The 14,154-nt window shown below is 56.2% G+C and overlaps 2 protein-coding genes across 2 annotated transcripts; both read left to right on the top strand.

Moving 5' to 3' along the window:
- Positions 1–2,207: 2,207 nt before the first annotated feature.
- Positions 2,208–4,835, top strand: PYCR1 (pyrroline-5-carboxylate reductase 1; the record flags this gene model as incomplete). Its single annotated transcript, XM_079544273.1, has 7 exons — positions 2,208–2,274; positions 2,359–2,429; positions 2,506–2,685; positions 3,241–3,462; positions 3,940–4,032; positions 4,427–4,590; positions 4,676–4,835. 7 exons carry the CDS (start codon positions 2,208–2,210, stop codon positions 4,833–4,835), a joined length of 957 nt encoding a protein of 318 aa, XP_079400399.1.
- A 4,860-nt stretch (positions 4,836–9,695) lies between these two features.
- Positions 9,696–10,263, top strand: MAFG (MAF bZIP transcription factor G; the record flags this gene model as incomplete). Its single annotated transcript, XM_079544426.1, has 2 exons — positions 9,696–9,731; positions 9,811–10,263. 2 exons carry the CDS (start codon positions 9,696–9,698, stop codon positions 10,261–10,263), a joined length of 489 nt encoding a protein of 162 aa, XP_079400552.1.
- Positions 10,264–14,154: the final 3,891 nt, after the last annotated feature.

Raw genomic sequence — 14,154 nt, 5'->3', positions numbered from 1 at the left:
CAGATTTCCGGCTTAGCTGAACAACTCCTCACTTGCCATCAGGCAGACACGAAAGCAGCCCGAGTTCTCATGCAGAGCAGATAGATTGGATTAAAATCCAGAAGCAGCTGACGGACAGAAGCGAGATTTATTTTTAAGCAAATTAAAATAAAGCTGAATGGCAGCCTTGCAGACGACACCTACAGAGGTTTGTGTCCTTTCCCTTTGTGCAGCTTTTATCTCAGCAGCCAGAGCCCTTCTGCTTTCCAGCACAAAGCACGGCTCTCACTTCGTGTTGATGCACAAAGCCTGCATGGCCCAGGCCAGCACTGCTGGATGACATTCTTTGTAGCAGACTCGCTCAGGAAAAAGGAAGGAAAGATATTTTTCATTATTGCCTTGTGTGGGGTTTGAAGAGCGAAGGAAAAAATGTCCGTTGGGTGAGGTTGCATTGCACAATATTACCACTCTAAGGACTTTAGCTGGAACCATTAGCCCGTGAAAGAAGCATTGGTATCTATTGGAATGTGCCATGCAGCCTTCCAAGGGCTCTTTTCTCTTCCACAAGTTCCCATTAAGACAGGAAATTTGGAAGATGATGGCTGAGCAAGAGGCTGGCTGGCTTATTCAAGGGCAGAGCTTTGTGCTATCCAGTGTAGGTATAAAAAGGGACATGAGGGAGCTTTATTTCCTGCAAACCAAGCAAAATCAAGGGTTGTATCAGTAAGAATTGCTGTTTGGATGAGAAATCCGTTTGTTTTAGAGCAGGCAGTGTGACCAACAGAGCCACTGCATGCAGAAGGATCCCTGAGCCTTTAAATGCATTCTTTTTAACCCGGTTAACCTGGACAAATGAAGCCGTGTAACACTTGGAAATGCATTCTGTTGTTGATACGATGGAGTGCAAGAAATCAGATAGGTGACCCGAAAAAACAACAACAAAGGGATTTTGCTTGAAGAAAGCATCATCCTTCCTGCAGACTCCATTTTGTTATGGAGGCCCAGCAGATGCCGCCAAATCTCACATGCAATCTGCAGGAAGTTCCTCTGCTGCACAACACTTTTTTCTTTCCTCTTTCTTCCCCTTCTTCTTTTCTCTTTTTTCCCCCTTTTTTTCCACTCGCTTCTCTTGCTGTGCAGGTTTTGCACCGAGCAGCGAGCAGAACCATGGCACAAAGCTGAATGGCACCAAGCGACAACGCTGGAGGGGGGCACAACGTGAGGCCAAAGGGAAACCATGGGGGCAACATTTGGTGCCTCAACGATGACGAGGAAATCAGACGTAAGGTGGAAATGATGATAGCATGCAGTGGAGGAGTGGAAAGAGAAGCATTGCCAAGAACAGCCTGTTCAGATTCAGCCCTCTCATCTGTCAGCCAAGGGCTGAGCAAAAATGTTCGCATGGTCAAAATGGCAAAAAAGGCAGATTTGTGGACAACAATTCGCTCTTTTAGGGGGAAAAAAAAAATAAAAATAAGCAATCCTCGTGCTTTGGTGGTTAAAAACCCTCAAACCATTGGAAAGAATGAGATTGCCCAATCCTGGACACAGAACATCCCGTATCTGCTTAATGTGATTTTAACAACCAGCCCTGTCGTGATCCAGTTAATTAAAAAGCCCTTTATTTCCAGAGCCCGTCCTCCTTAATTAGCAAATGATGATGGAGGAACTCATCACAGAGGCGTCCCGGGATGGCGCTGTGGTATGCCGACATGTACGTGCGTGCATTCAGAGCCCGGCTCTGTGCTCCAGCCCGGGTCCCAGAATTACACATTAAGAAACGAGACACGGAATGCAAACAAGCACAAAATCCCCCAGGACGAGGAGCGCCGCCCCTCCGCGCCCCGCGCCCACCGCCGCCCCAACGCAGGGCGGGACCCGAAGCTTCCAGAAGGGACCGCGCTCCGTGCGCGGCTGCGGCGGGACGAGAGCGCCCCCTGGCGGCTCGGAGCTGAGAGGCAGCGGCCGGCCCCGGGCGGTCCGCGTAGGCGGTGAATGATGCAACACCCGGAGCGGGTTGCACCAATCGCTGGCGAGAGCTCAGCCGGAGGCCCCGCCTCTCGCCCTTGAGAGGCGGAGAGCCGGCGTGGCCCCGCCCCTCAGCTTGACGATTGGCTACGCGCCTCCGCCCCGCCCCAATGCGCCGCGTCACCGCCTCTCTGAGCGGAGCGCGGCCACGTGGACGGCGGCGCGGTTGCAGGTGGGCTTTGGTCGCTCCGCACCGCACCATGAGCGTGGGATTCATCGGGGCCGGGCAGCTCGCCTTCGCCCTGGCCCGGGGCTTCACGGCGGCAGGTGGGTGCGGGGCCGGGGGGCGTGGCGAGGTGCCCGGCGAGGTGCCCGGCGAGGTGCCCGGGCTGAGTCGCGCTTTGTCTGCAGGGATCCTGGCAGCGCACAAGATCACGGCGAGCTCCCCGGACACCGAGCTGCCTACCGTCAGCGGGCTGCGGGTGAGTGCGGGCGGCTGGGCGCTGCTCCCGATCGGCAGCCACGAACCACAGCCGTCGCTTCTCTCTCCCACTGCAGAAAATGGGTGTGAACTTCACTGTGAGCAACAAGGACACGGTGAAGAGTAGCGACGTCCTCTTTCTGGCCGTGAAGCCCCCCATCATCCCCTTCATCCTGGACGAGGTGGGGCCCGACATCGAGGAGCGTCACATCGTGGTCTCCTGCGCTGCCGGTGTCACCATCAGCTCCATCGAGAAGGTGAGGGCCGGGCGGTGCTGAGCCGGGCAGGGCCATCAGGACAGCAGAGCGCTGGAAGTGGACTCAAGCCTGACCCCAGCATTGCCTGCGGTCCCCAGCACAGCACTGTGCTGCCCAGCTGGCTGCTTTGGGCCACCTTTGCCTCGTCAGAATAAGCTGCAGTGCTCCTCATGGAGGCTTTTTTATTACATGAAATGCTATCAGATTGCTTTTTCTCTCCGTGTGAGAAGAGGTGGGTCTTCTCCTGTGAATTTCTGCAGACTTTGTGCTCAGTGTCTGCAGGAGCTGTTCTGGTGCCGATGGGGCAGCTGTGGAGGATGTTGTTCCCCACAGTGTTCTGTTTGGTGCTGTGACTAAGGATTTCACATTTAAGTTTTGCCCACTTTGACTTAAAGTGGGGAATTTGGTACACAGGAATCTCTCTGCTCCTCTGTTTGTGCTGCTCTTGCCCCTTGGGAGCCCCTTCCTGTTTGAAATGCCAGATATGCACTAAAGCTCTCTTTTATTTATTTTCTTCCTTCTTTCTCTCTATCTTCAATAACTTTCTGCCCTAAGAAACTCTCTGCCTTCTGCCCCGCACCTAAAGTGATCAGGTGCATGACCAACACCCCTGTGATTGTCCGAGAAGGTGCCACAGTCTATGCTACCGGGACTCATGCAGATGTGGAGGATGGGAAGCTCTTGGAACAACTTATGGCCAGCGTAGGCTTCTGCACAGAGGTGGAAGAGGACCTGATAGATGCTGTAACAGGGCTCAGTGGCAGTGGCCCTGCGTATGTATGTGCTGCTTTCTCAGTTCATGGAAATGCTGGGGACACTGGTGGGCTTTGCATGCACCGAAAGTCTGTGCACATTCAGTGTGTGTTTTCTTGTTTTTCTCATCACTGCCGTTCGTGATGGGACATGTAATCCAGGTATCCAGTTTATAACCAGTGTGGGTCAACAACAAAAGTCTATTACCAGTTGGATGAGGCTGAAGTCCATAGCCAGTGTGCAGTGTCCACGTCTGTGTTGCAAAATCTGAGCCTGTTGTTAGGATGACCTAGAAGCTGAATTTCTTCCATTCTCCCTACAACTCAGCTGGAGCTGGTGGGAGAGAAGCGTGGCATGGCATCAATGCAGTAAAGGGGCTGACTTTTGTCAAGTCTTTGTAAGTCACAATGTGATCCTAGAGCTGTGGATTCTGCCTTCTGTAAGAACACTGATCTCAGAGTAGAGACTTCCAGTCACTTTTTTTCCTCTGTCTGATCTCAGGCATTCACTGCCCTGGATGCTCTGGCTGATGGAGGTGTGAAAATGGGGCTTCCCCGCAGGCTGGCTGTTCGGCTCGGAGCTCAGGCTTTGCTGGTCAGTATTGCTTCCTCCAAAATGCTCTTGAGACTCTGCCTGCTCTGTGCAGAGCGTCTGCACATCATAGTTTTAAATGATTTCAGTCCCTTTACTGAATGCATTTAAATGTACATTTGGTTTGAATGCACACGGATTCCTGGTGAGGAGACATAGGAAGTGCCTGCAGCAATCTGCTGGTGCTGGTGGTGTGGTGGGCCTGGGGAGCCATGTCTCCTGTACAGGATTTTCCAGCTCTCAAAAATGTTTTGGCAGCCTGCTATCGGCCCTCGGGCAGGAGACCGGTTTTGCCCTTTGTGACCCGTTAGGTGCTGCTCTAAGCAATGAAGAACAGGAGTATCTGGCAGAGGGTTTCCTCAGAGTTTTGATAGTCGTTTTCTATTCCTCACCACAGGGCGCTGCCAAAATGCTGTTGGAATCAGAGCAGCACCCAGGTCAGCTGAAAGATAACGTCTGCTCCCCTGGGGGAGCCAGCATTCATGCCCTGCACTTCCTGGAGAGCGGAGGCTTTCGCTCACTGCTCATCAATGCTGTGGAGGCTTCCTGTATCCGGACAAGGTGGGCACTGAGAAATCCTAAAGAACCACTTGTCTCTTCCTCTTTCTACTTCTTACCTTCTCTCTCTTCTACCACCCTATGGCAGGCAGCTGCAGCATTTGGCCGACAAGGAGAAGATCTCCCCAGCAGCCATAAAGAAGACTTTGTTGGATAAAGTGAAGCTGGAGTCTCCTTCTCTGTCTGTGGCATCTGCCAGCAAAGTCAGTCTGTTCAACAGTAAGAACCCCAGCAGCAAGAAGGACTGAGCAGATTGCTGTACTGCTGTACTCTGGCTGTGCTGACCATCAGTTTCCTCCATGCCCTTTCTTTTTTGACCAAGGAAAACATTCACACTGAGTGTTGATGTTCTCCATACCTGACTCTTCGCTTGCAGCAGCTGTGGGGCAGCACAGAGCTGCTCACTGTGGCCTGGGTAACACCATACTCAGAGCTTTGTCATGGGCACCATTTGCCGGAAGCCTTGGATGCTTCCAGAAGTGAGGTATCATTTATTGTGTCCCACGTAGAAACAGTTTATGGCAGGATTTTTAAGAACTTTCCAAATGCTTTTTAGGCTCAAAGGTTTGAGTCAGGTCTGGATCCCTCTTTCCTCATCTTGCATATGCTTTCAGAACTCATCTCTTGTTGTTTTTCTTAGCTAGAGTAGGTGCTATCACACAAATGCAGTGCTGTGCACTGAGGCTGGGTCCTAATATGCTTCTCACCAGGGACCAAAGTGCCTCTGCCTCATTTCCCATCCACTTTGAGGATAAAAGAGGGTTAATGTGAATCCCTTAGCCACGTTCTGTTTCATTCAGATGCAGCCTTGGCATTCACCCCCCGAACAGCAGCTTTCTGTGGCTTTACAGCGTTCCCTCTTCTTCCAGAGTCCCAAACCAAGAAGCAGCACCCAGCGTTCACACTGCCCTAATAACTGCTACTGGGCTGCAGCAGGAGCTATGGGGGATGGAAGGGATTTGGGTGGATCTCTGTGTCATGCTGTTCTGCCTCGAGGTACGCTGTGGGAGCACTGGTAGAAAGAAGGCACTTAAGAGGGGTCACTGCATCCTTGGGAACCCGGGGGCATCTGTGTGTGTGGTGCAAGAAAAGCATTTGGAAATCAATGCAGACTGCCAAAGGTGCTAGCAATGCCTGTGCGGTTTTATGTTAGGCAACAGCAGGGCAAGGCCCTGTAGGTGTGACATGGCTGCTGCTCTTCCTGCTCCTTGAATAAACCGTTGTTCTGACAGATTCGCGGCTGTATTTTGGGTGGGTGCGGCTCCGCGCCCGCCGTGTCCCCGCAGCCCGGCACTGAGCTCTCACCCGGCTCAGCTCCGCCGTCCCCTCGGTCTTGCGGCGGTCGGGTGCCGCACCGCGGAGCCGTGCCGGGCGTTGGCCGATAAAAGAGAAGCGCCGGGGCCGAAGCGGTGCGGAACAAAGGCCGAAAGCAGCGGAGCGCCCAGCGCTGTCCGCCGGCCGTAAAGCGGGTGTCGAGACCTCGCGGTGCTCCGGCCGCTGCCCAGCGCCTCCTCCTTCGGACCGCGCTTTCTCCGCTATGCAGCCCGGCCTCCCGCTGCCCGGTTACCGCGCTTCCTCCCCGCCCGGCTCGGATCACACCGCGGCCCAGCCCCGCTCCGGCCCCGCCGCCCCTTTAAGTCGCCGCCCCGCCCTCCTCGCCCCGCCGCCTCCGACAGAAGCGCGCGTCCCCCTTAAGGCGCGGGGCGGTTGCGCCGGGCGCTTCATGAATGGAGCCACGTGACCCAAACATCACGTGACGCGTCCGTGAGCGGCGGCGGCTCGCGGCGTCCCGGTCCCTGCAGCGCGGCCTCCCCGTCCCGCCCGGCTCCGGCCCCGCCGGCTCCGTCAGGAGGTGACCGCAGCGAGCGCGGGCGGTGAGGGGCGCGCGGCGGCGGCGGCGGCGGCGGCGGCGCCGGAGGGAGGAGGCGCGGCGCGGGCGGCGGGCGCGGCCCTGGCACCGGGCGGGGCGGGGCGGCGGGCGCGGCGGGCCGGTCCCCGGGGGCGGGGCGGGGCGGCCGCCGCTGACTCACGGCGGGGGCTCCGGAGCCGCGGCTTCCGCTCGTTTCGCGTCGCTCCCGGCCCGGTCCCCGCGCCGCGGCCGAGCAACAGGTGCGCGGGGCCCCGCCGCTCCGCCCGCCCCGCCCCGCGCTCCCCCCGGTGTCCCGGCGGGCGTTGGGGCTGTGAAGGCCGAGGCCTCGGCGCGGCGCTTCCCGAGGGTTCCCCGCCGCGGGGCTCGGGCCGTTCCGCTCCTTCCGCGCTGAGCCCTCCCGTCACCGCGGCGGTGGCGGCTGCGGGGTCACGGGGGTCCCGCGGGAGGGGCGGTGGCGTTGCTCTGATGCCGGTCAACGAGGGAAAGTGCGGGCCGTTTGAGTTCCGGGAGGGCTGTGTGAGGCCATTTGTGCACGCGTAGGAAAAAACCACGAATAAACGGAACGGGGATCCCGCACCGGGGGGGGGGGGAGGAGAGCTCCGCGCCCGGCCCTGCCCCGCGCCCCGGCGACGTCACCGTGTTTACAGTGCGCGCGTGGCGCGGCGCCGCGCTGGGGAACGGGCAGCGAACGGGGAACCGGGAAAGGAAAGGCCCCGCGCGGTGCGCTCCGTGTTGGGGGGGAATTGGCTGCGGCCGTGCTGAGCTCAGTGCTTTTCAACGCCGGGGAAATGTGTTGAGGCGGCATTTTCTTCGCTGCAGTCATCGCGTTTGGCACTTTTCAGTGCGATCTTTCTTCGGGAACCTCTGAAAAGCAGAGAAATCAGCCGTCTGCAGAGCCGGGCTGTGTCTGGGCTCAGTGTCCTCCGGGTCTGCTGCCTTCCCACCACCCTCGTGTTGCCAGTGTTGCTGTGCTGGGTCTCTGGTAGGGAACGGGGGGGGGTCCAAACTGGTGCTGCTTTCAGGCACAGCCCCGTCTCAGAGCCACAGCACACGGTTCCTCGGGTACAGACGCTGCAGCCCTCATGTCCAACAGAAGTGATGTTGTGATTCAGGCTTGGGGAGCGCTCTCCTGACCCCATCGCAGCTCTCTGGGTCCCTGCACTCATCCCGGCCGCGTCCCTCCACCTGGTCCCTCACATTTCTACGCTTGCTCTGCACAGCGGCTCTTGTTGGCCCATCCTTTTGTGTCTGTATCTGTGGGTTTATGTATTTTTCTTAGCAGAAAAGACAGTGTGAGGTACAGAGTGAGCATGGACTCTGAGGTCAGGGCTGTATGAGCTCCCTGCCCTGCTCTGCCCCCCGTGCCCAGCCTGATGCAGTGTTTATTTCTTTACATCTGCTGCAATGAAGGAAGTTTTAGTATTTCCTAGCAGTAGGGAACCATCTAGCCCTGTGGGGCACAAATTTCTGCAGCCATACGACCCCAGTGTGCAGTCAGAGGATTCTGCAGGGCCAGTGTTATGCTTCTCCCCAGTTTTTCTCTTCCTTCTGCCCCTTTTTCCAGCGGCCATTTTGTTTGATGGGGTGTGAGGGGGGGGGGTGCAGGAAACAAGAAAGAAAGAGAAAGAATGGCATGAGAAAGCACAGAACTGATTTCAGGAGGCAGCAGTCTGCATGTGCTCCCCCCACTGCAGCCACCTCCCTTGGTGGCAAAGTGACCCTTATGGCGCTGTCAGGTTGTCACGGACATCGTGCTGCAAGGAACATTGTCCTCTGGGTATAAATAGCCACCTCCTGGCAGGCTCCGGCCTTGGGAGCATCTGAATTGTGCTCCTCTGCTCCGTGTCCTGCACAGCGCTGATCCTGCTCACCTCTAGCAGTCAGCACCGGGCGCATTGCGGGAGCCTGAGCTGCAGCTGCTGGAGGAGCAAAAATCCGTATTTGCTGACTGTACAGCTGGGTCTTGGCTGCAACTCTGCCTCTTATGTCTAGCAAACAAAAGAGCAGCGAACAGAATTGCTGTTGGCTGGCACAGAAGGTACAAAGGTGCTTGCAGACTGCACCTGCACGGAGGCAGTGCCGGGCTGTGTGGGATGGACGTGGCTGTTGAGGATTCAGTTTGTTGGGGTGCAGTGACATTCTGACCTGAGGTGTGAGGGGAGGAGGTGCACAGGGGCAGGAGCCCTGCTATGCCTCTGTATGGAGACAGCCCCAGGAGCTGCTGTTATCGATCTGGAATGCTGTCCTCCCTGGCAGTGGAGGAGTCTGCTCCCCTCCAGTTTCAGCCTCCCTTGATCTTTGTTTTCTTATCTCTCAGCTTTGAAGATAAGGAAGGGAGAAGGTGGTGCTGTCCTGGCTTTGCTGGGGCTGATAGGGGCTGCCTCAATGGGAAATGTGTATGGCTGCAGGTCAGCTTTGGGTGACAGGAGCAGGGAGGGTTCTTGAGGTTTTTGTTAGATCAGTAATGGGATTCCTGTGAGCCCCAGCACTGAGCCGTGGGTTTGGGCTGCCTGTCCTCCCCACAGGAAGAGTTGGATGCAGAACTCAGACTGTAACCCAGCTGTTCTGGCTTTGTTGGGGAGCACCCACAGTTTGGAGAGGAATGAGCGTGGCAGCTGTGTTCAGCACCTCACAAGTGCCCCGTGCAGGTGAAGCTGTCCCTTCCACTCAGTGCCGGTGATGTGCTCCTGGACCGTGCCAGGCTGTGTCCTTGGGAGCATCGTGGATCTGGCAGGACTCGCTCTGGGCAGCTCTGGCTGTGCTGGGCAGCGGGTGTGTGGGGCTGTGCTGTGCTCAGGGGCTGTGAGGATGCAGCTGGGAGCAGAGGCGCGGGCTGCCGGCGTGCTGAGTCAGCGTGACTGGCCCTGAGCAGGCGTGCTCCGGACCTGGCTGCTGCTGCCAGGCTATTTTTAAAAATGTGGCTTCCGTGTATTCTGGCTCCTCCTAGTTTTTTAATTCCCCCCCCCCACGCCCCAAACAAAAAACAGCATTGCTACAAGTCTCGGTGGTTGTAGGGCTGTGGAAGGGCAGCAGTTCCTGCTAAGGGGCGGAATCTGTTGCCATGCTGTGAGTCCAATGCAGTCAGGCTGAGGGCTGCCTGGGGAGGGCAGTGGGGGTGTCTCAGCACGGGGTGCTGCTGCGGGGCTCCGTGCAGTGGCTCTGGCTCTGCTGAGAACTAACCCAGGAACTAACCTGACCTCCATCCCTTCCAGAGCCTGACTGACGTGGCTGCCGTGTTATGACGACCCCCAACAAAGGAAACAAGGCCTTGAAGGTAAAGCAGCAGGTGGAGGACGGGGGGTGCGGGCGGCTGCTCGAGGCTTCAGACTGCACACCGCCTTCTCTCCTCACAGGTGAAGCGGGAGCCAGGCGAGAATGGGACCAGCCTGACAGATGAGGAGCTGGTGACCATGTCTGTGCGGGAGCTGAACCAGCATCTGCGGGGCCTGTCCAAGGAGGAGATCATCCAGCTGAAGCAGCGCCGGCGCACGCTGAAGAACCGAGGCTACGCAGCCAGCTGCAGGGTCAAGCGCGTTACCCAGAAGGAGGAACTGGAGAAGCAGAAGGCAGAGCTGCAGCAGGAGGTGGAGAAGCTGGCCTCTGAGAATGCCAGCATGAAAATGGAACTCGATGCTCTCCGCTCCAAATATGAGGCACTCCAGAACTTCGCCAGAACCGTGGCCCGGAGCCCTGTCACCCCCGTGCGGGGCCCTCTCACCTCCAGCATGGGGCCCCTCGTCCCTGGCAAGGTCGCTACCACTAGTGTCATCACAATAGTGAAATCCAAAACGGACGCCCGGTCTTAGTGAAGCGAGTGTTGCCTGAGCTTGTCTGTGCAGGGCAATTAGGCACAAAACCAGCCTGGAATCCCCAAAGCACAAACCCTCCCCACACGGGTCAGGGTTCCTTCTACTTGGCCCAGGACTGGCCTGCTGATCGCTCTGGTTTTGTTTTGTTGTGTTCAGATTGGTATGAGCAGTGGTGATGCATCCCTTGTCCTGTGCAGACAGCACCTCCCACCCAGCGGTCTGTAGCCCTCAGCTGCCCTTGGGACAGGCTGTAAGATCTCAGTGTTCTGGCCAAAGGAAGTCTGCGCTGCGCAGCGAGAGGCCCGGAGGGAGGCTTTCTTCCTGGAACCCCAGTTTTCAGTCACTTCCAAAGGCTTTATTTCATTACTCTTCCAGGTGGTGTATCCAGGTGCCTGACTGCCCGGCACCTGAGCCTGCTGCTTTTGTCTCATCCGGTACCTGTAGTTGCAGCTGGGGTGTTCTGTGTAATAGATGTGGTATTCATTTCTAGGTGCGCCTCTGTGCCCAAGCAGTGAGTTTCCTTCAGGCTTCCATTGCAGTAGAGTGCGGATAGCGGCGGTGGATGGGAAGATGCTGGTGTGCCCCACTGCCTCTGCCCCAGCTGAGGGGAGGGGGATGGGATGGGGTCTGGGAGGGGGGGGAGGGAGGTACGTTGCTGACTGCAGGCCGGTTTTGTGCCTAATGTGTTGCACTGAACAAGACCAAAATCACTAGTTGTTCCCGTGTTTTGAGGGTATCAAGTGTCTCTAGTGTGATGGTTTACACGACCAGTTTATGTGGTTAAATAGCCCTTTTATTTAAAGAGAAACATCGTTTTAAGAGTTATTAAATTATCTAAGTTTAAAATGAAAATCAGACAGAAGAGAGAGCGTATTTATAGTCAGCTTTTTTTATCCGAGAGGGCGAGAATATTTGGCCATAGAAATGGGGAAATATTCTCGGAGACTTTGCTAGTTAGAAGTTAATAAATAAATAATTTTAAAGTTTCTCATGAACCTCCCGCAAACTGTTTGTGGCTCCGAGGTTAGTTTTTATAAAGAGTTATCAGACTTTATTTATAAAACTTAGAAAAAGAAAAAAAAAAAAAAAGACAAAAAAAAAAAAAAAAAAAAGAGTCAAATCCTGTTTGATATCTTTTTGCAATTGTACCAAAAGTGACTTATTCTCGATCTTGCTGGCTCCGTTGTGTCCCCTCGTGTTGCGCTCTCTGTGCTCTCCGAGCTCCGCGTGGCGCTGTGCTGTGGTGCTGTCAGTGGCTGCCTTTGCCATGTGCTGTCGTTCTCATGCTTCTGTTGTTTTCCCTGAGCTCGAGCGAGAGGTTCGCTTGGAATCTCTCCGAATTCTCCAGGAGGATTCTGGCACACAGGCAAAGTTGCTGTTTTTCTGAGAGGTGAAAATGAATGGCTGATGCCGCTGAGGAGTGATGCGTGCCCTGAAAACGCTGCTCTGCAGGGGGGCTTGGTGGGACGCCTGCTTCTCTCTCTGGGTGTTGCAGCTGTCGCTTCTGCGCAAGCAGCTCAGGCCTCTCGCTGCCCAGCCAGTGCTGACCCTAGAGTTACCTGCGTGGGGGATGCGTTCCCATTGGGACTGCTCTCCTCTGGCTGAGAAGTAACACAAGGGAGAGCTGTATAAGTTCTGAAGGAGACTGAGGGGAATGAAGATGGAGCTGGATGTGGATCCTGTGGTCAGAGTTCGCGCTGTGCTCGTGGCTCCTCTGATGAGAGGCAGGGCTGACGGCGTTTTGGGTGGTGCAGGGCCTGCACTTGTCCTGAAGCTGCAGCCTCTTGTGCCGAGCATCAGCATATTACTGAAAAGTGAGAGGTGTCTTGGTTACTTTTTTTTTCCTGGTGCAACTTATGGCTGTAGGTATTGGTAAAGGTGCCTAAACTTACAGCTATGTGACACAGCTGAAAAACAGTTTGTGGTCAGGCTCCATTTTCACACTAGGACAGACCTCCCTGCCCTCGCCTCCTGAAAGACTCGATCTGATTACTGAGTTGTTTTGGAGAATCAGGGCATGGGGGTGAAGTCCATTTGATCTTTTGGGTGTCGAAAATCACCTGAGCACAGGAGACAGATAAGGATGGCACAAGCGAAGTGTGGTTTGCTATACTAGGTGTGTTTTGGTGATGAGTTTCTTATGTAGCTGAACTGATGCTGTTCTCTGGGCTGAAAAGCAGGTACACCTAATGAGAGCTACCGCACAGCTGGAGAGGAGCTGATGGGATTTCTTGTTGAAAGAGGAGATCAGCTTTGTACTGACTAATTGCCGACTTAGGGAGAAGCTGTTTGGAATGCTTTTCCCTGTGAACTTTGTGGATAAAGAGTAGGTTAGAACATCGCCTCCAGGCTTCCCCCATCCAGCTCATGGGTTTTCTCCTCTCCAAACTGAGGTGTTGTGCTGTTTCCTTGCTATGCACCAGATGGGCTACTTGCTGTGCAACACTTCACGCAGACTTCTAGGCTCGAGCCTTTGTCTTCCAGCTGCTGGGTGCTGTGAGGAGGAGATGAGACACAACAGAGTCCTCTGGCTGGCTCAGGCTGTAAAACCCAACCCTGCCCCTCCTGGAGCCCTGAGATCTGACCTGGCAGAAGAGCCTCCCAGCTGGAGGCCAGACCTCTGCAGAGTGAGCAGACAAGGTTTTGTGTGCAAACTGTCTCCGTTTGCTGGAGATTGTTGTGAGGAGGGCTCCATCAATAGAGCAGGCAATGACAGGCAGTCCCACAGCCCTGGCAAACTCATTTCCATTGTATTCTGCACCTGATCGTTCTCTGCCTGCTGGACTGCAATTGTTGCTGCCAATGAGAGTCTGTGCTTCCCTGGAGCAAGTGAGGAGGACAGAACAGGCATCAGCGCTGACTCCACCAGCCATGAATGCTGTTATTTCTCCTCCTCTGCGCTGTGCTTGCTAGCTTGTGGTCCCAGTTTGCTTTGAGTGGCTGAATGCATTCGGTGAGGACACATCTCTTTAGGGACACGTGGGCACAAAGCTGCTGCCATAGGGCGCCCGTGTGATGAACCAGCTCCGCGGGTGAGATGGTTCCCTGCTCACAAAGCGCTCTGTCTGGCTCCATCCTAGAGGTGCAGGAGGGGATGTGCTCCTCTTTGCGGGTGCTGCTTCCCCATACTGGCGTGGTGTTTTTGGTTTTGTTCTCAGTGAAGTATTGGAATCCGAGTAATGTATTTCTGCGGTGTCTGAAGAATCTCCCGTCACGTTCAGGGCGCGCAGTCCTCACCACCCGGCACCCGATGCCTGCGTGAGGCGGCCCTGCCCCGAGCCCGTCGCTCTGATCTCTCTCTCTCTCGTATATAGCGTTCTGGAGTGTGGCAGTTCTTGTTCCTGAGGTGCTCGTCCGTTCGGTTTCCTGCTGTGAAGGGTGTTGTGTTTTCTTTCTCCTTTCCCGGTACATTTTTGATGCAGTGGTTGGGAGGTGGGGCCCGGCCCCAGCCGCCCTCTAAGGAACCATGAAGCGTGTCCCCTGCAGCGGCCCGGCCGGGGCTTTGTGTATCGTGTGGTGAATCGTGTCGAGTGACTCCTGCGTCGTGCTGCGCCGGTGGGCAGCGCCGTCCCGAGGGAGCGGGGCGGGGAGGGCGCGAGGGCCGAGGTCGGAGCTGCCGCGCTGCCCTTCCCGGGCCCGGCGGGGCGCCGCCCTCAGACGAGCACCGCCCGGAGGGACCGCGGGGCTCCGGCGGGACCCGCCGTGCCGTTGGCCCGTCCCGGCCCCGGGTCTGTCCGCTGTCCGGGGGTGGGGTGCAGCGAGGCCGCGGTTGGCGGGCGGGAGGCGGTATTTATTGCTAAGTTATTGCCCCGCGCGGCGACGGCGGGCGTTATTTATTGCTGTACATAGTGTTCGTCTGCCGGCGCGGCCGCCGTTGTTTTGTACATG

Source organism: Tetrao urogallus, assembly GCF_951394365.1.
Source record: "Tetrao urogallus genome assembly, chromosome: 18".
NCBI lineage: Eukaryota > Metazoa > Chordata > Aves > Galliformes > Phasianidae > Tetrao > Tetrao urogallus.
Note: the sequence above shows the minus strand (reverse complement) of the source record. Positions and strands in the feature narration are given on the sequence as shown.